Raw genomic sequence first — 20663 nt, forward strand, 5'->3', positions numbered from 1 at the left:
AAGGCATCTGACTCCTGAAAATGAGGGGACATAGCTGCTGTGGTTATATAAACAAAAGGAGGGCTGAAATACACCAGGAGTGTTGACAATAAAAGCTGAGTTTAAAATGTCTGTTAAAAATAGAAATGTGTTTACAGCTTTCTTGTTTTTTTAGGGTGAATGTTCCTGTGGCAGGAAAGATCTGTTTATTTGGATAACAGAGTATGGTGTCAGGTTCTTGTCACTAGAAAGGCTGACTAGCTGCTTTAAATATCAGTGTATACATCTGTTTGCAATGTTGCTCGTTTTTTTATCCCATTTAACAGCTCTTTATGTTTCTGTAAATCAAACATGCATGTAGCCAGCCTGGTGTTGCTGAATAGCCTGCTAATAATAGGACATGAAACGGCAGGGAGGGGGATAAAACAACCTCCAAGAGACATTAAAAAAAACAAACAAACATTTAATGAAGTTCTGTCATGCTGCTCTGAATTCCCTGTGTACCATGTGGAAGGCACAACGGGCCACTTCTGGAAATCTGTAAAGAATTCCTTTTTCTGTGGTAGTGTTGTCTGTCTTCGTAGTAATTTGAATTAATAACTTCTAATAATCTCCCTCAGAACATGTACTGTTTGTAATTTAAATGAAAACTTTTAGGCACGTATTTCCCAGTTATGTACCATCTCAGTACTTACTCAGGTACTTGAGTAAGATCCTCTTTGCTTCTTTGAACTGAGCCATAGGGAACAATAAAATTTGCAATTCCTTAAGCATTGCATCATACAGTGTCTTTTTGTTCTTAATGTTTTTTCATTAATATTTTTTCTTTTTGTGTTTTAGTGGTGTGTATTATGGTAATTTGCTATAATTCTGTTTGCTCTTCCCATGGGAATTTTAATTCTAATGGGTTTCACATAATATGAGAACAGAAAACATGATAATTAAAAATATAAAACAGTTGAACAAATGGTGGCTCTTTATAGTGAGATATGTTTTCACACGTGCAGGTTTCCTCAGGCAGGCTTTGAATTGCATGACCTTGCTGGGGTGCGTTCTCCTCCTCTCCTTTCCTCTCTCCTTCCCCTCATCCTTCTGCAGGCAACTCCTCTGGGAGGGCTCGGCTGCCTCCTGCTGTCTCCCTGGGCTTCTTCCTGCTGCCCGCACCCAGCAGCAATGCGGCTTCCTCTGGGTGTACCCTTACCTGGAGCTGAAGCCCTACCTTTCGTGCATGCTTTAAGCAGAAATAAGCTGACACCGTAGCAAAAGCTAATGCAGCTCCCCCGTTCCCCCCGCCTCCAAAAAGAAAAAAAAAAAATCCCAAGACGCCTTGGGCCGATTCTCTGCCCTTTTGGCAAGACAGAAGGGTGAGCGTGGCTAGGGGAGGGTGAGGCACAGGGTGTTTTTCCCTGCAGGATACTGGCTTTTCCTGTTTTGGGTAGGCCTACTTATAGCCCTAGCTCTCGCTTGCATCTTCCGCTGGCTGGAGCCTGGGAGAGAGGGGTAGAGCAGAGGGCCATAGCTGAGCATCTCTGCAGTCATCCCGCTGTAACGGGCTTCCGGCTGCCGAACGCACGGACTGAATGGTTAGGGAACATGTTCCCTCCCCTCAGCCACCCTGCGGAGTTTTATTTGATTCCAGAGCAGTTTCTTGTCTCTCCAGTGCCTTTAAGCATGGTGTGAATACTAAAGATTATTGCAGCTTTTGTTCTCTATCAAAAACATAGGTAGGAAATGTCCTGAGATTGAGGTGGTGTTTTTCTAGCTGCTGGTGCTGTGACAGTGAGGTGAATGCCCAAGTCTCCCACAGGTGGTGCTGTTTAACACAAATGACTTAATTTCTGTGATATGGTCACATTTTGCCTCACGAAACCATTTCTGAAATTATAGTGAGAAGTTCTAAATTAACAGATTTGGAGCGTTCTAGAATATCTTTTATATAGAGAACCTGCGTGTGCGTGTCTGTTGGGTGGGAGTGATGTGCTGCTGCTGAGGTCTGCAACCAAGAGGAAATAAAGGGGGAAGGTTGGGGGCATTTTTTTGTTCTGTTTTTTCAGCATAACCATTCCTCATTTGAGGCAAACGTAGTTAAAAGTAGAAGCTTCCTAGTGGGAACTGTGTGTGGAATAACTTTTGTTTTGGTCGTTTTATTTGAAACTCACCTTTCCATTCCTAATAGGTTGACTTTCATGGGTAATGTGTGTTTTGCAAGGAACCATGATATAGACAGTGTAGGACAGACAACTGTTTACCCTCTTAAGAAGTAGGGAGAGGCCTCCCTAACTGATTCCAGCCACTGAAAGTGACTTTTCTCTTTTCTTTCTTTCTCTCTCTCTTCCCCCGCCCCAGGATATTTTGGGTAGCAGGATGGAAGAACTCTAATTGAAGAGGAGACGGAGACAAGCTCTTTCAGCATGGAGACTGCTTTGGTTGATGGGGAACTTGATAGAAATTCAGTGAGTAATTTAAATATGGCTTTACATATTCAAGTGAAAGTAAAGATACCTGTGCGGGGGAAGGGTTAAACACCTTGAATTGGTTCTGGTTTTCTTTGAATTGACTTTTTTCTGGTAAATGCATTTGGAGCATTATGTAGCATAATTTGCTGGATTCTGATGGTAAGAGGGCTGGATGTCAGAAAACATTTGTTTCTTGGATTTTATACTTGGTGTCTCTGAGTCCCAAATGAAGAAGGTATTCCTGTCAGTTTTAATTAGCACTTTACTAATTACTAGCTATGGAAAAATAAGAAAAGGCAGGAGGAGTGAAAATTACTTACTTTCAGGATCATTTCAAGTGTAACAATTAATAATCTGTGCAGATTATAAACTGTCTAAAGTAGTGAAAATGCCACTCCCCCCCCCCAATTGCACTTTAAAAAAGAGCCAATGGGTACTGTGACACTTTGTCATTGTTTTAACGTTGAAGTTAAGAACTTAATTTTTATGTAAGCTGTGTTATGTGGAAGCACTCTCATAACTGAAGTGGGAAATGATTTTTTTTCTTTCCAAAGCTGCTTTCTTATACAAGCACTGCCTCAAAAATGCAAAAATTTTTTTTTTCTGTAATTGAAGTGAAGGTCAGGTTTAATGCTTCATTAGTGACAAACTATTTGTGATAGTTTAACTACTACATGAAGCTATAGGTTTGATAAGATAAAAACAGTAATTAGCACTTGTAGTGATGAATTTGGAGACAAGCTGCATTGCAGTGTGCTAAAATTCTTGGCCTTTTTTATAATAAAGTTCATTGATTTGTTACAGCACAGATGTATCTATATGCCATGTGCAAAATACTAGGAGTCTACTGTGTAAAAAATATACTTTATTTTAAAAATTCAGTTGCTGTGCTCATTATTCTATAAATAAAAAAAATTACCTGTTTACAGGAAACTTAAATGTAACTTGAAATTTGCTATTTTTGTTGTCTTTTGACATGTCTTCACAATAACATGATTTTAAGAAGATATCTTTAAATGAGGGTCTGTACATTATTAAGTCTGAGAAGAATGCAAAGCATAAGGATAGATTTGCCTTTTACTGTACATGCATAGGCACTTGGGGTATCTTCTCAGAATTAATTTTTTTAAATGTTGGTCTAGTGTGACTGGCTACTCTGAGCACTTCTTATCAGTATATCATTTAGTTTGGGTAACTGCGTATCTTAATTGCAGATATAATGTAGAGATGTGTTACACCACAACTGTTAAAATATTTTTGAATGTTTATCTGGAATATCTATTTTACTTGGTCTGCTGTACACAATAGATAATATTGAAACTGAAATATTCAAAAAATAAGTATATCTAATTTGAAGAGAGATTGGGCCTAATAATTTTGAAAATCCTGAGCGCATGCAAATCCTGGCACTTTCTGGAGTTCTAAATAATTTTTTGAAGGATTGTGTTTGTGTTCAAATGGAGACCAGCATGGATTTAACCCACACCTTTTTTTTTATTCGAAGATTTGCTGCTTACACCTTAGAGTTGAAGATTTGGAACATAAAGGATCACTGCTGGATGTCAGTGCTTGAACCTTTAATACAGCAATCTGTGTTTTTAAATGTTTTTTTCCTTAATTTTGTTTCTTTTGCTGTAATTCTGTATACTGTGATTTATGTTCTTGAACTGTTGCAAAGAAACCCTCACTCTTATTCACAATCACAACACCTGCGTTTCCTCAAAGTGGAAACAGCTTTCTTCTTCAAAGCAAATGTGGATTATCTCAATACCCTAAATAGTTATATTCAGTATTTGATTTAGTGCCAGTTTGTTTGTTTGTTTTTCCTGAAGCTTAAGTAGATTCTTGTTTTCTTCACTTCAATATCTGTAGGTGATCTACAGTTTAGGTTACACAGGGGGTCTACTGCAAAACAAATGATTAATTACAGACTTCCGGAGTTCAGTCCAGCACCTTGTAATCAAAATTGTCCTTCCTCCTTTTACTGTTTTGTTTTATTCTACTAAAGCTTTGCATCGCTATTGCAATTACTTTGCAATCTGACTGGATAAATCATATTCTGATACTTTGTGGCATACCTTCATTTTTAAAAGCATATTTTGAGCACTTGAATTTTATATCATTTACAACACCTTTACCATGGCATCAAAAAAATCAAGTGTTCTGAGCTGCTTTTCTGGTTAGTTCTGTGCTATTACTTTCAAAGCATATAAAGGGTGAAGTTGGATATATCTTAATGTGCACATAATTTTACTTAATGACAGTAATTCTGAAATGAAGAATCAAACAGCCTGGCCTGACTTACATTTTTTGATTTACAGCAACTTTCTATTGCTTCAGCTTTCTTGATGGTGATCAGACCCGTGAGAATGCAAGCGAGCTGGTGACATCTTTTCCATGGTGCTTTACAGAAGTGCTGTGAAGATGGGTGGAGCACAGGGCAGATAGGAAACACAGGAGAGTTAAATATTAGTAAGATTGGTAGGGGAAGGAAGGAGTTAGGATGTGTTCTGAATGAGCAAATAATGAAAGAAATATAAGCCAGGCCTGTGCAAAGCTGATTGTTAAGGAAGTTAAACTTGCAGTTCATAATATAAACCAGGCTTCAGTTCCTGTGGCTTTTTTTTCCTCCAGTGTGCCTTTTTCCCTTGGTAGATGGATATTGCTGTCTCTGCTCCTCTGTTGTTGCTTTGGGCAAAGAAATCATTTTTATTTACACATGCATCTTAAAACTCTTTTCCTAAATGTCTTTGATTAGACAGGAAAGGAACTAGTTGGAACGACCGGACAAACCTCTGTCCCTGGCTTTGGTGTTTGGGAGTTCCTTTTTTGTTTTTTAGGGTTTTGTTTGTTTGTTTGTTTTTTGTTTTCTCCCAACAGTCTTGTCACAATAGAGTGATATTTTTTCACCTTGTGGTAAGATTGCATGTCTTCTGATGAGTTTTAATTCTTCATTGTTCAATGTGATCCTTGACTCAAAATGCATACTTTGTAGGTTGATGAATGGTATAGATTGAGTGAATGAAAGAATGAGGATTAGAAGATAAATTACTTTTATGTGGAAAAATCAGGCAGGTGGGAGTAGATAGTGATATTAGAAAGGTAATTGGAAAAGCAATGTTTGAGGTGGAGTTGGAGTAAAATTAAGCTTTGTTAGCAGATTCGGACCTACTGTAGTTCAAGAAAGATCATGGTATTTCAAGTAAAGATATTAAATGAGAAGGGTTAGAGGCCTGAAGATGCAAGAAGCAGGTGGTAATAGCTTCAGAAGCAGGAGACAGGACCATTAGTTAAAGGCTAGATGTGAACAGAAACATAGCAGACAGCAGAAGACATAGAAGACATAGCAGAACGGAGACAGGTTGGTTTTAGTTTAGGTATTTCAGGAGAAGTAAAAAGCTTGAGGAATAGTCTAAAAAGTTGAATGTAAACAAAGTGGAGAAAGATAAAATACGAGAGGCTTAGAAAAATAACATAAGTTTAAATATAACTGTATAATTGAAAACACTGACAAAGTTAAAGCACAGGCTAGTACATGTAGGCTATACATACTTTCCTTTGGGTATTGACAGAGTTTTCATCTTTTAATATATAAATACATAGCTTATGTACGACAGAGATTTAAGATGAAACAGATTGTTCATGTTCTCAGACAGTCAACTTTCTGCCTTAAATGTTGGAATAATGAACAGCTGTTTTTGAAAAATGAACCAAACTAATTCAGGGTATGCATTTTATGTGGGAAAACGACAAAGGTGAGTTTTCTACATTAATAATAAAGTGCAGTGAAGTGTGCATGTAGATATAATTCTTAGTTGTTTCAAAACTGCTACTAGAAGTCCAATAAGAAAGTATTGTATATACAAATTTCTACGGATTTGTAGCACATCAGTAAATGAATAGAAGCTCTCTTTGCTTTCCCCTGATCCTCCCCGTGGACTATGTAGAAAACTGAAAGATTGAGTAGAGCCAGCACAAACTCAGATGAAAGTGAGCGTCTTACATTGTGCTTTCTGTACACGTTACACTTGAATTTATCAATAAGCGAATTAAGTCAGCAGTAAATTCTTATCTTGAAGCCTTTGTGCGGGAAGACCTTGATTTGAAACAAAACAATTTGCTGCATTTCAGACTACCTAATGCACTATATCTGAAATGTGAAATATATACTTTTATGAAGTATTTGGTTACTAAGTTAGAATTTTTAAATTAATCTCAGATCAAATTTATCCTTAGGTCAAATAGTTAAGTATTTCCGATTTTTAGCTGCAATCATTTGATTTTTTTTTTAAGTTATTTTTAGCATCCTGATTAAAATTCATAAAATATGAATTGTGAACATAATGAAAAGCACTGATCAACATTTTTCTAGAAAGTTTAAGCGCTTTTGAGGATTTCTAGGAGGTACTTGAAAAAGCTGTTCTTGAGGACGTCGCTTCTCTAATGTGTTTTTTGTCTTCTGTGTAAAAGAAAAATAGAGGAGGAGGTCACAGAACATAGTTTTTTGGACTTCTCTTTCCAGAGTCTAGTCTAGAGAGAAAAGTTTTGTATGAAACACTGAACTGATTTAGTAATTCAGGTTGATTTATACTGTATCTGTAAATTTATGCTGAACTTCTCATTCTGTAATGAAAGTTTGTCTTAAATTAAATAAATGTGAAAATAAGTGTAGGTTGTGGCTCTGATAATAAACGAAATATGTATTTCTCTTAATTTTGGAGATGATAAACAGTAATGCCCTGAGGACATTATTTTCTTAGAAAACATTAAAGTAGTAAAAGCTATCATTTTTTGTTCCCTTAAGGATCTGAATCCCTAATTTGCAGTGATATAAATTGCAGATGGTACAGGGTGTGAAAGGATACTGGAAAGTAAAGAGGTCTCTGGCTGAAATAATCTAATTTCAGTATGTTAATGTCTCACATCATATTTAGAAATATGTACTCTGCTGGTTTTAGCTAGATGCACAGGATCAGGTAATAACACTGAAGAGTGAGGGCTGATCCGCCAGGACTGCAGTTTGCCGTGTAAATGGAGGGTTTGCTGGAGATGATGGGGACAGAGCTGGGCAGGCTTGTGTTTCAGCTTCTGGTACAGGAGCCGTTTGTACCAGTTCACAGGATTAACTATGCAGTGCTAAAATATTTACACAGAAGTCGCTGCATGGTCTCGGGTGACCAGTTGCCCCGTGCTGGGGTGTCATGTTGTAACTCGGACAGGACAGCTCCAGAGGCAGGCAGTGAGACACGACCTGCTGCTGGGCTTTTCTGTCTGTGTCTGAAGTGTGTGAGTATGAGCTGGTAGTGAACATGCTGCCTGAGTATCAGAAGCTTCTTTCCCTGTATATCTGCTTACAATTTTGTTTCCCGGTTCTTTGCTCTGGCTTTCCAACTTCTCGTGTGGAATTAAGCAGACCAGTGAGTCCTGGTGCTCAGTGCTCTGGCCAGTTGTTGGATCTCTGTGCTGTTCCTGCAGACTCTTTCTCCTTGCTCTCATTTGTCAGGATACTCTTGAATCTTAAAAGCAGCGTAGGGTAATACAGGTCCAATTCAAATATATGTGGCTTCCTTGTCTGCGGTATGTTAGCGCTGTATATTCAAAGAGACTTTACCTTAAACTGTTGAATTCTTGAATGCATCCCATGTCCTAGTGTCTAAACCTGTCTGCTAAGTTCATGGGTTGCTTCAGTAATATTTCCTTCTTTCACCTAAGGTCTCTGGCAGGGGTAGAGGACTGTTTACCAAAAGTGCTTGAACGTATTTTATAATTTATTCCAGTTTCTCCTGTTTACTAAAGTCCTTTTCAACAAAGTACAAAATCCTGGAAAAAAAAAAGGTTCCCTTATCTTTCCAATATTTTGTACTGTAATACTAGAATTTTTATTACAATACTTTGTATTTGCACATTGCAATGTCAGTTTAACACCAACGCCCCCTCCCAGCAGTTGTGGGGGTAAAAATCCACATTTTGAGAGCAGGAGTGTGATTTGACTATTCAGGAGACTCCTGCTTGCTAAGATTTTTCCAGTTTCCATGTTGTTTAGGCCTGATAACATAGGGGCAAAATGAGGTCCTCTTTAAAGTAGAGCAAGGATTTCTCTCCTTTATGGAAATGGAACAGAAGCTTTTTGTTTAGGATATGGAAGAAAGAACATGTTTGGGTTTTTTTCTTTTTAAGGAGGAAGTGTATGTTCATGCTGATCAGTATGCTTGCTTTCTCCTCTCTTTGTTATTCATGTGTCTCTAAGGTAGGAAGCCCTTTGAGACGGATAGGTGGAGCTTACCTTACATCTGCACACTGAGAACAGTCTTGAATCCTGGTTGTGACTTTGAGTACTAATGATTCATAAAAGATTCAACTCAAATGTCAAAAGGGATTGCAGGCTATTACTATGTAATTATTCTCCTATAGTGCTTACAATTGATGTATTTCAGTGGGGGAGAAACTTTTTTTATACAACTCAATTCTTTGGAGACATTTGGATACAAAATGTCTTTTTAATTTTAAAACTGCACTGCTTGTCTTGCTTCCTAAGCAATTTAAAATGCTACCTGTGGTTGTAATTGAACTAAATCTGTGGCTTCTAAGTTCATGTTTGTGTGCAAAAGCAGTTACGCTTGGCTATGGCATTAGCTGGTGTTTGCACGTTAATGATCACTTAAGAATTTTTGTGTTTCCAAAACACTTGTTTAAAAGTGGAGCAGTTTCAGAAATAAATTTTCTATTATTCTTTCTGTGGAGCTTTAGTCTTCTGAAAATGTTCCAGGTAAAAATTTCTTAAAGTATGCTCTGTATTAAGTTGTATTGGCATTAAATTGGTGACTGAGAAGTTCCACTCAGGAGTAGCAGTTGGGGCAGATGCTGTTTACTAACCATATATGATGATGGCTTCTAATAATGGCTTCTTTATAAGCATATTCGTCAGTTTTGTTGCTTCAACTTTGGTTTCTCAAATGCTAAGTCTCTGAGGTCTTGCCTTTGGTGTTGAGGTGCATGTTGTGTTTTAGTTATGAACTAACACTGTTTTCATTGTCCTTCTTCCTTCCCGCTGCTGCTGCTTTTGTGCACTTGCTTCTTCCTGGCCTGGATTTTTTTGTTTGCTGTTCTTCGTTCTTCAATTGTATGTGTGCACAGCATCATGGTGATATCAGAGACTCTCATGGACCATCAAGTAAGTGACTCCCCTTTCCTACAGTATGTTTGGACATATGTTCGCAATAGCTAACGTATCTTTTCAGGTAGGCCACTGGGCTAAGTATTAGGGTTTCTTCTGTGTTCTGATTGGGAAGCTGAAGTATAATGGAAATTAATTGTTGGAAAAGTATTTTACCTGGCAAACTATTCAGTAGCATCTAAATATTTCTTTCAGGCTTACTTTTTTTTTTTTTTTTTTTTTTTTAGTGGGAAATGTTTATTTCTTGCCTCTTCCAGTCATGGTCATAAATATTTTAAATTACTCCTTTGCAATATAATATGATATGAATCTATTTATCAGTCTGAAATGGAATGTTTTGCCTTTTACTATGTTTTTTTGAGTGCCTAGCATGATGAGTCTCCAATCTGAGTTGGAACATTCAAATGTTACTGTAGTATAAATAATAAAGACCTGGGAAATAATGGTTCAGAAGCAATTTTATTTTTGAGCTAGTCTGTTTATAGTGCTGTATGGTTCATTTAATTTCGATAAATTTACATAATCAGAACTGTACAGGTGCATATACTGTAATACCCAAATAAGGATAGTCTCTGGTGCGATGATGGGGAAAACTTCTTTATATGTATGTGCATGAAGTCAAAGATCCCTTAGTGCTATTGGTTCTTGTCCTATAGTGTGGTGATGAGACTGGCAGAATAGCTTAGCCTCCAGTTGAGAAGAGTTTGTATATGTGGGAAAGGGGAAGGGGCAGGCACAAATTCGTTCCTGGGCTGTGCAGAAGCTGTGGTCTTAACGGTCCTTGTGGGCTGTCTGCTCAGCCTACATGCACTGGTTGGAGATTTAATTTTCTAAAGGGCACCTTTCAGTGAGGCATACTCTTAATGTTAAAAATCATAAAGAAAAAGTTAGTTAACACATTATTAACTACACTTCTGGTTTTCTAACTGCAATTCTTTCCATCGTCATACTAACGTTATCTTTTTTCAGATTAATACAGGCATCTCCTTTCTGTTACAATAGCTATAGAGGACAAACTTATTTCAGCTATTTTTAATGCTGTTTTGCAAATATATCTCCAGGCTGCTGTTGGCCTCTTCTGTGAGTTGGTGGTACGGTTAATGGCATCTCCAGATTCACTTTCTGCTTGTGAGCCATAGATAGGAGGTACAAGAAATCTGCACAGGCTTTGACTGCAAAAAAGTTCACGATCTTTTACGGTAGATAACTATGCAATACAAATACTTAATCTGAAAAACTGGTATTTACTAGAGTGCACCCATATGTGCCCACAAACACACACACAGTTCCTGAAACCTCTTTTTTTCTCAAGTCCTGAAGTTGTTTTTCAAGTTTTTTGATGAAAGCTAAAGCTTAAAAAGTACTATACAGGCTCCTGGGAGGTGTTTGAAAACAGAGCTTTTAAAAGCTACCTGGAAGAAAAAAAAAGGCAAATAATACTTTAATTTTCCAACTTCTAGTTTTTCTGGTTTTTATCAAGTAGAGCTGATACTGCTAATTATAGACATTCAAAAATAATAAAAAATTGAATTATAATAAACCTATTTTTAATTCTGATGTCCTTGTACTATTTTCAAGAGCATAGGCACTTTGACTTCCTCATTATGGATATAAAAGAATTGGAAATTTGCCATTTCAGATTTTTTTCCATAGCTTCCTCTGATGACATAATAAATTGGCTGTGGAGACTCCAATTTGTGTTCCTTCTGATGCATGAATCTTACTGACAAACTATAAATTAGTAATTTGATGGCCAAAATGAGGGAATTGAACCAAGTATGTATTACCAACTCTAATAGTTCTGTTGGTATTGAAATATGCCCTACAAAGATTCAGAGAGAGGCTTTGATCTTATAATACTTCATGTTCCCTTTCCAAAATAACCTACTGCTCATTTTCAAGGAGATGGATGATATGGCTTTAAACCCATTCAGGTAAAGGAAGGGATGAACTGAGGTCTTCTGCATTTTGGATGAGTGCTCCAAAGCCTGAGCCAAAGGCTTAAAACAGAGCATCATTTTGTGTGAGAGGTTTGAAAGAAAGGAATGGTTGACAATGCTATTGTAGTTCTTGTTTTTTGGATACATTGAGTATATGTCTACCAAATCAGTCTTAGGCTGAAAGGATGGCATGTGAAGCCTGGGAAGAATTAGGTGTGAGAAGTTTCCCAGGAACCTAAAAGTCCTCTTTTGGATATGTATGTCACACAGATCTACTGATCTGATCAAGCAGCTGAGAACTAACTCGTTATGAAGTGTGAATGCTTTGAAGATAAGTCAGAAACTGAGTAATGTTTTTGAAGCTTACAGCTTTTGTTTTGTGTGGCAAAATCTCACTACAAGTACCTGTGGACACCTGAGTCCAAAACTAAACTTCAGTTTGGTGTTTTGGGCAAATGAGAAGTAAAATGTGTCTGACTAGGATCCTCATTTAGTCATTGATGCTGACTTTTATTTTACAAGTAAGCAAGGCCAGAAGAGTAAATGACCATTGCTCACTTTCAGTATCACTGCTGGCTTTTTTCTGTTGAATATACTGAAATTCAAAGGGTAAAATCATTCCTTGTTAATGAATTTGAAAGTAGCTATGAGACCATCAAACATTGTCAGTGAATGGATGATCTGAGTATGTATTATAAATTCAGAGAGAGTTCTTAAAATCAGCAGCCAAGGAGCTTCTCCAAATTGTTGTATTATCTATTAATACATAATAATTAAACCCACTGTCTGAAAAAGATCCTCTTCCAAGTGGTGGGTATTTAATTTAATGGCATCTTGAAAACTCAAGTTTATTAACTCAGGTTTATTAGTAGTATAATTCCCCCCTTCCAAACACTTGTTCCTTTTGCATTGAAATTGCTTTCATGTTTCTGGCCATCAGACTTTTGAGGTTCCAGAGCTCCTGCCATCAGATGCTTAAGGCATATCTGTACAGAGAGGTCCAACCACTGAAGGTCCTGCTGATTTACAGTTGTGATTACACAAGCACATATAAAAATCAGGTCATTAGATTTTTGCAGAAAGAAGATGAAAGTTCATTAGTAATGTTGTTCACTGCCCCCTGCTCAAACTAACAGAGGTATGATGTGTCTTTCCTTGTCTTCCCCCTCATCCCAAAGCAACTGTCTCTGAGCATCAGGATGAGGCATTCTGAAGTAGGGGGACGATTCCTTCCTGGTAGCTGCTGCAGTATATATGGACATGTATGTTCTTAACGGATTTATTTCAATTTGTTTAGCACTTCTATAATGCTGTCTTAAAAGAAAATTCTAAAACTTCCCTGTTAATCTTCCTTCAGCTTTACAGGTTGATTTCTTTGAAAAGCCCACTTGATTTAAGAAGTTCATCTTAAACCCCCAAGCATGCAAAGTGCTTGCCACAAAATATTCTATATTAGGGGATATGTAAACTGTGTTTTGTAGGAAAGGAGTCTTTTTAGACTAACAGAGCACAAATTTAATAGTGACCTTGAAGACTGCAACCATATGGGTGTTGGTGAGTTACCAGTCACCGAGTTTAGTTCGTGGTTTTGTACAACCTATGTGTGAAGAGCTTGTTTACACCCTAAACTGTGAGTACTGAGAATTGATCTCTAAAGCTGAACCTCCCCTCCCCCCGTAACTTCCAAAGTATAAATGTAGAAAAAATGTTAGCAACTCTGCATGCTCATAAATGAGCCTTCTGCAAAGATCACTTGAAAATGTGTGGTTAATGACCTTAATGATTGATGATTATACCTTGCCGCAAGTGGGTGTCGGAGTGGGGAGGCAGTGTGGTGGGAGCAGGCAGGATCCTCCTCCTGCGCAGCCTTCCCAAAGCCGTTTTCAGCAAGCTGACTGAAAGTGGGTGCTGTTTCGGTGCATCCTACTTTTCAGGAAGAAGTGAGTAGAGCTCACTGCCTTTGCTGGGGTCCGCTTTGTGCCAGTCTGTGAAGCAGCTGTCTCCAGTGGCTGTTTAGCTTTGGTTTCTGACACCTGACCCTTTCTAGGGCAGGCCATCCCCAGACTTAAGTGACATGACCCTCTGGTCCCCTTGCTTGTAGCTGAAGGAAACTTAACAGTTAGTTTGGTACCACAAAAAGAGCAAAGACAGTCACTACTTGGAAATATTGGCCTCTGGCACTGACAGTTTTTGAAGTCTGAAAAATACCTTATTTGAATTCTCGTCTTGTCCTGACTAGTAAAATGAGCTCTTTGCCCTGCTTCTCTATCTCCTCACTTAGCTTTCCTGAGCAGCACTCTGCATAGGGTGTAGTTTGTCTGGAGCAGAGCTTTAGATGATTTATCTGATGGGGAAAAATGGTACAGGTGGGTATCCCATCATCCTTGCATTCCTCATACTGCGTCATGTTTATTCCAGGCTTTGCTGGAAAAAATCTGTTTCAGTTACTATAAAAATACCAGTAATAAAATGAAGAAGTAGGTATCTGTATTTTGAAAGATTTTGTCTAGAAAATCAAATTTTTTTTTGACTAGTTCTTTGTGGAATTATTAAAACTAATTGAGAAAAGCTTGGGATATCTTACAGCAAGAGCCATAATGTCATAAGTTACAATCTTTTAGGCAAGTTATTAATAGTCATCTCATGTTTACCCCTCTGATGGCTTTTTGTCAATGTGTCTGTTTCCACAGGACAAATGTTGGTGAGTCAGTCATTGTTCTGTTATTCAAAAATTGCTTAGTTTTGTTGTGTGCAGCCTAAGGAAACATACAGGCACCATAGGCAGGATGGCTGCTTGGATAGTCTTACAAATAGCTGTAGGAGGTCAAACAATTCTTCTTCAGACTAGTAAGGTTCATGAATGGTAACTCTTCTGCTTTAAACTTTTCCCTTGACAGAGTCTCTCCGTGCTCCTTATTAGTAGGACAAATATATCCACGTATGTCCCGAGAAACACATTCATCATAGCTTTCTGGGGTAGGGGAGTGGCACGGCTGCATCTGGCAAGCTGTCTCCTGGGAAGGCTGGTCTTGTGGCTAGTGAAACCAAGAACTGTCACACAATGAAGAAGGCAGGATTTCTGAAGTTACACGGCAACTGAGTGCTTTCTCTGCATTCAGTAGCAGCCTGTAGCTTTCCTACCTCCACTAGTCCTTGTCTCCATTTTCTGCCTCGAGTCTTAGAACAGTCTTGCAGACTCCTTTCTCCCTTCTCTTCCCAAGCAAATCTCTGGTTAGAAATCTTTATTTTCTAAAAAGAAGGGTTTCACAAGACAGCATTTGAATACCAGTTTCATAAATAGCAGTGAAATTATTAATAGAAATACATACACAAGCAAATAGTATTATTGAGTGAGCATCCATTTTGTATTTCAGCAGTGGTAACAAACAGTGATGAATCACACCTTTTAACCCCAGGAAAGATGAGCCAGCGCCAGGGGAAAGAAGCCTATTTTACTCCAACCAAAGAGCAACTCCAGCCGTCTCTCAGCCCCGGAACAGTTCACAGCCATGGTAAGAAATTGTTATTTTTTACAGAGGATTTGAGGAACTTCAATGCTGATGTTAATTACCTATTGCAAATGTTGGTTCAGAAGCAGTGTTTCACAATAGAGATGTAAGGAAGAAAGTGCATTGAAATATTGCGTGTAATTCTTTGTATTCTTATGCTCTAATCAGAAACAGAAAAATTGTGATACAAGGTACACTAGTTTAATAAACTATGGTATGACTTGTGGAAAAACAGTCCACGTGATGGTGAATAACATTATGCATGTGTAATCCTGTAATTGATGATCACATTAGTGTCTCAGGTATTTTGAATTGTGTCTTTATGCAAAAGTGTTATGACACACCTCCTAAGCCTGGAAGTAAAGATTATTTAACAATCGCTTCTATTGAAAGACACTTCTCTTTTGGAAAGAAAAACAAAAGTCTCAGCCCTGCTCTGTGCCAGCCTTCAAACAGTCCTCTGCCTTGTTAAACTCACCAGAAACAAACTCTCAGCGGATTAATGTGAACTGATTGGATCCAAAATGAACTTGAGCAACAGAAATGAAACTTGTTAGTAAACCTGACATGTCAATAGCTTTTAAAAGACAAAAAAAAGAGAGAAAGGCAAGCCAGAGTTTCTTTCCCTGAAATTCTGTACTTGCCATTGCGACTGCTTGTAGTGTCTTATAGGCTAGGGTATCATTATAAATGTTTCTGTCACGGCATATGCAGTCCTTAATGAAAACTTTTGGGGTCTTTATTAATATTCTCTCTCCTTTTACTATTGGCAGCCATGCTAGTCATCTGCACTTCCTTTGGTTCTCGAGATGAGTAGTGTTCCTGAGATTTTTTTCGTACAAGCCTCCCTAAACTACAGCATGCTTTGTCAAAGCAATGATGGCAGTCTGTCATAGTAATAATGGCAGTCTCACAGGTGTCAACTGAATTATTTTGCTGTTTTCCCATTCACTGCAGGTCAAATAAAAAAAAATCTGGCGCTGGAGACTGTTGTTACGTATGTTGAATTTGGTAGTCTTTTAGCATGTTTTAAGGATTATTACGGTAATATTTTCTGTGCTACCCACAGCTAGTTCTAAGATACTTTCTAAAAGCTGCTGTTATCTCACTAGAACAGCAGCATGAAGTTCTCTGGCTTGTGTTGTGCTTAGTGTGGAAATAATTTCTGTAGAATTTACATATTTAACTTGTGTGTAATTCTTATTACATCATTCAAAGAATTTTTGGTTATTCTCTCTGCATACTGCATTGTATCCCTTGCTTAATAAATAATGTATTATAAGTGTTCAAATATTTTAATAAATGCTTCCTTTCAGTGTTGCTATTCTCACTAATTTATAGATACAATTGAACTGTGGTGCTTTTTTAAGGGCTTTAACTCATATGAAAAACAGTAAAACAGGCTTGAAAAGCATTAATAGTCTTGATTGTGCTATGTCGATCTCCTTGCAGCTACTAAGTCTTCTCTCCCAGTTTTTTCCTCTGATTATTTCAGGGCTTTTATAAATGATTGGAAGCTGATTAAATGTATCTGTGCCCTGTTTAGCATCAGTCATTACTATGTCTTTGTCTTCCAGCAGGGCTACTAGGAATGAGGCTGTAGTTGCATGATACAGGGAATTTGGCTTGCAGACAATTTCATTAGTGAAAAGGTAAAAAATGGGCTAGGCCTCAGCAGCCTTTCATTACTGACTTCTAGCCATCTACAGCTTGGAAGGCGTAGGTTTGACTTTTATGGAGATGATTGACCCACATTTAGAAGTTACGTGGTTATTCTGTGGTGGTTATTCTGCAATGGTTATTCATGCAGGGGAATTACAGTACTGATGAAAATGTGAGCAAATTATGTAGGAAAAATATGCTGTGCAAGCCTGAGAAATAGGAAGTAGAACAAATGTAGCTGCACAGTTTGAAGCGATGGAGTACCTGAGTGTGACTGTTGTAACTACAAACATCCTTCTCATGAAAGAACTGGCAAAGGTATTTACAAGATGCCTGCAGTGTTGTATGAAGAGGACAAGCAGAAATGTATGAAATGTTAAGATATAGCATTTAAAGGTATTTACTATGAACTAAACAGAGATGGTTTCAGTTACTGGCACCTGAGTGCACCCTTTGGAGATGGTAGCATAAGTAAACAACTAAAAAGCATGTTAGGCACAGGATAAAAGAGAACAGAACGGAGAAATGTATCATACAGTCTGCAAGGAACTGATTAATTGTATATAAAGGGGAACTGTGACTTGGGTGCTTTGGCTTTTGTCACTGGGCAGTCGAATCCTGTTGCATGTTATTTGGTCACCACTAAGTTATACTTCCAACTTCCTGTTATTGCCTGAATAAAAGAGCTTGCATGGCAAACACAGTATAGAACTTGTGTTTTATTGTTTATTTGTTAAAAATAGATGAGTTGGAATGAAATGGTTCCTGTGAAGAGCCAGTCTCTGGAGCAACCAGTGTTAATCCTCATGTTAGTGGGTAATGCTCAACCCTGGCACAAGTGGGTGAACACCACATCTGCTGGGGTCATTGGATGGCCAGCTACAGTCAGTGGGAGAGGCAAGCGCCAGTGTCACTTAGAGCTTTTACTGGGGCAAGCTTGGTTCGTGCCCTCTGCTTGTGTTTTAAGAAAAACTCTAATGGCTAATATGACAAATACGATTAAGAGTAAATGAGAACTTGAGTCTTAATGTGTGGGAGTGGAGGTAAACATTTAAGAATCGCTTTATGCTCTTGGCTTCCTGTTTGGAAGGAAGGGTAAACTGTGTGACAAGTGTGACTGTGAAGTTGTAAGTGAGATGTGCTTAATGATTTTAAGCCTTTCTGTGTACTATTGGGTTTTAGTTTTTGTGAAACATGGCTCTGGATTTCAAAAAGCTTCTATTTTCCTGTGCTTGGTTTCTTAGTTTAAAACAGATGACTTCTTCCTTCCTCATTTCTTTCATTCATGTTCATAGTGAGCAATCAGCTTAACCTAGGAACCTGGGTGTTTTTTTTTGTTTTGTTTTATTTTTGAAAGGTTTATATTTGAAGTATAGTTAAGCTGGTGTGCTAGATAATGAAAATTTGTGTGCATGATCTGGTTTATGATACATGTAGTAGGAAACTGAAGCAGTTCCTCTTTAAAAATTTGTACCTGTAAAAGTGTGGATAAATGCAGTGCTCTAAATGCCTCCAAGGGTTTTCTCTTAAATTAAGAAAACATTACAAACTGTCAGTTTTGACTTAGCCATGTTCAGAAGATTTAAGTATTCGTCCCTTTGGAAGGAGCGAAGGAGAAAATATGTAACTTTCTCTGTAAAGATTCCTTGCTTTAGCTATGACTTTTGCATGCATTACTTTAGAATGGAATTTAATATGTTATCTAGGCTAAAGATAGCTGTCTTCTTTTTGGAATCCCATACATAACTGTTTTACTAACGCAGAATACAGCTTAATTTGACAGCATTATATAGTGATTGTTCAGCAAAAGTGTGTTGATTATTCGGCAAAAGTGTATTTCTAGCATTGTTTTGTACAAGCTTTGCATGAAGAAATTGCACCATCTCAGTTTAGATAGTACTTTTAAGGTTCTTGAGGGTATGCTCTGCTTTATTCTGAGGCTGAAGACTAGCTTATCTTCCGTGCTGCAGTACTGGCCTTTAAAGGTACAGAGTACATTTTGAGACTCACTTCCATGGAAACCTTCAGCTAGGTTATTTGACAGAAATGCGTTAGAAAAACTGGTGGTGGGGATTGCTATGCTTGCATGATCTCACCAGTTTACATAGAAACTTCAGAGTTAGCGTTAAAAGGTTAACTCAGCAATATAAAACTTTGGTTCTGAGATGGATTTATAATCTTAATTATTGTGGATTTAATGCATTTCTGACTTTCCCATCTAGTAGTTAACTGCTGTGTCAGAATAAGCCAGTCCTGACCATAACGTGTTATACAATGTGTTCCATAAAACAAGTGTATTGAGGCTGCAGGTGTCAGTGGCTTTAAGCTGGAGAAAATCCAAGTGCCATCCAGTGCAAACACTGAGACACTCAGATGTGATAAGGTTTGAGAGACATCAAAACAAACAAGAAACCTAGCCTTTTGCATCCACAGGATGCAAGAAAGGATTTACAGGCGCAAAGTTGATTTAACTACACAGTCTTTTACATTCTGTATGGTACCACCATTTCCAGACAGCCAGCAATACAAATTTTCATGGAGGCTCTAAGCTCAGCTTCACAAAGCAAAGCATTCTGGTTATGGCGCTTCTCAGCATCATAACTCTGTAAAAGGGGCCCAGAGTAGCTTCGCGCTGAGTTGATCTTGAGAACATTTACCAGTTTTCCTCACTTTTCATTGTATATGTTTAAGAATGCAGTTTCTAGACTCTTTCATTCAACAGCACACTTGGACAGTGAGAAAGATTTGACGGGAACGTTCAAGATGGTCAAACTTTCTCAAGGAAATTTTTCTTTTCACATACAGTCATTATTGTAGCTCTTGAGTTCTTTGTTTTTAATTGTCCTTTCATAACATGTCAAATCAGAGTCCTGTCTCTAACTTGTCGGTGCTGTATATTAAATATGAACATTGCCTCCAATATGCTTTGTGTTCAAATCATTCTTGTTTTTCTTCAGTTTCCTGCTAGGCAATGAAATGTCCTTAATTCTGTGTGCCTTGAACATACTAAATGCTCATGCTGCTCTTTTACTAAATATTTTGTTTAGAATTGATAGATTTGATATTGGATCTAAAAAATTAAATGGTCTTTTTGATAGAGATTTTAATAGGATTTAGGAGCTAGCTTTTGCTGTAGAGCTTTGTTTACTTTTGTGGGATGGCTTGGTTTTAGGTTCTGTGCGAGCTAGCATGGTCTTCCTGACTTGCCAAGACAAAATTTTTTGTAAAATTGTAGTGTATCTAGATTTTAGGACTGCTAAAACAACCTTCAGTTCTAGCAGTGCTTAATTTAACATTGTTCAATTTATTTGTCAGTCTGGCTCATTTTTTGTGTGTGTGTTTAATTGAAAATGTTACTAAATTTTGGTAGGCAAACTACTAAACTTTTGATCAAGCTAATTTGTGTTTTTTTTACTTTTTTAACCTACCATAAGTGCAACAAAAAGGAACCAGTGACAAAACTATTTTATTGTAGTTAAAAATAAACATGGAAAATACTGAGTCTAAGACTGCATTTTAAAAGGTTTGTGCAGACCTCTCTGTGTTAATGTAAGCTGTTTATGTTGTTATACAAATTATCCTTGGTAAATTGGATTCTTGTAAATCTTGTTAACTCAGACTTGCATCAGCATACCACTTTATTTCTGTTTAATAACATGGATTAATATAGAAATAGCAGTTACTTAAAATATAAGACTTCAAAAAAATTCAGAAGTCTCTTCAAAAAGTGTTTTAATATTTCCCAATTTATGAATTTCTATGCTGTTTAAAAATATTTCAAAATTTTTACTAAAACACCGTTGATGCTTAAATAATAAAGTGTGCTTGCAGTAAAGAGAGAAATAATAATAATAACACTGAAAATTCTGTAATAGGTTATTTGAAAAGGTCTGGGCTGTTTTGTTTTGTTATAAAGTATATGTGATGAAATGTTTTTCTAGTT

General features: G+C 37.5%; 1 protein-coding gene across 6 annotated transcripts in view; it reads left to right on the forward strand.

The window, feature by feature from the left end:
• OSBPL8 (oxysterol binding protein like 8) overlaps window positions 1-20663 on the forward strand; it is a 101650-nt gene that overhangs the window by 31537 nt on the left and 49450 nt on the right. Inside the window, exons 2-5 of one of the 6 annotated variants that reach the window (XM_067313082.1) lie at window positions 2326-2432; window positions 3940-3996; window positions 9570-9606; window positions 14924-15061. In XM_067313082.1, the coding sequence (XP_067169183.1) occupies window positions 2391-2432; window positions 3940-3996; window positions 9570-9606; window positions 14924-15061 (274 nt within the window). In that variant the 5' untranslated portion in view covers window positions 2326-2390. Of the gene's footprint in view, window positions 1-2325; window positions 2433-3939; window positions 3997-9569; window positions 9607-14923; window positions 15062-20663 lie in introns of those variants that run through there. The other 5 variants (XM_067313090.1, XM_067313105.1, XM_067313098.1 and 2 more) reach the window with 5 other exon arrangements.

This window comes from Apteryx mantelli, chromosome 1 (genome assembly GCF_036417845.1).
Source record: "Apteryx mantelli isolate bAptMan1 chromosome 1, bAptMan1.hap1, whole genome shotgun sequence".
Lineage (NCBI taxonomy): Eukaryota > Metazoa > Chordata > Aves > Apterygiformes > Apterygidae > Apteryx > Apteryx mantelli.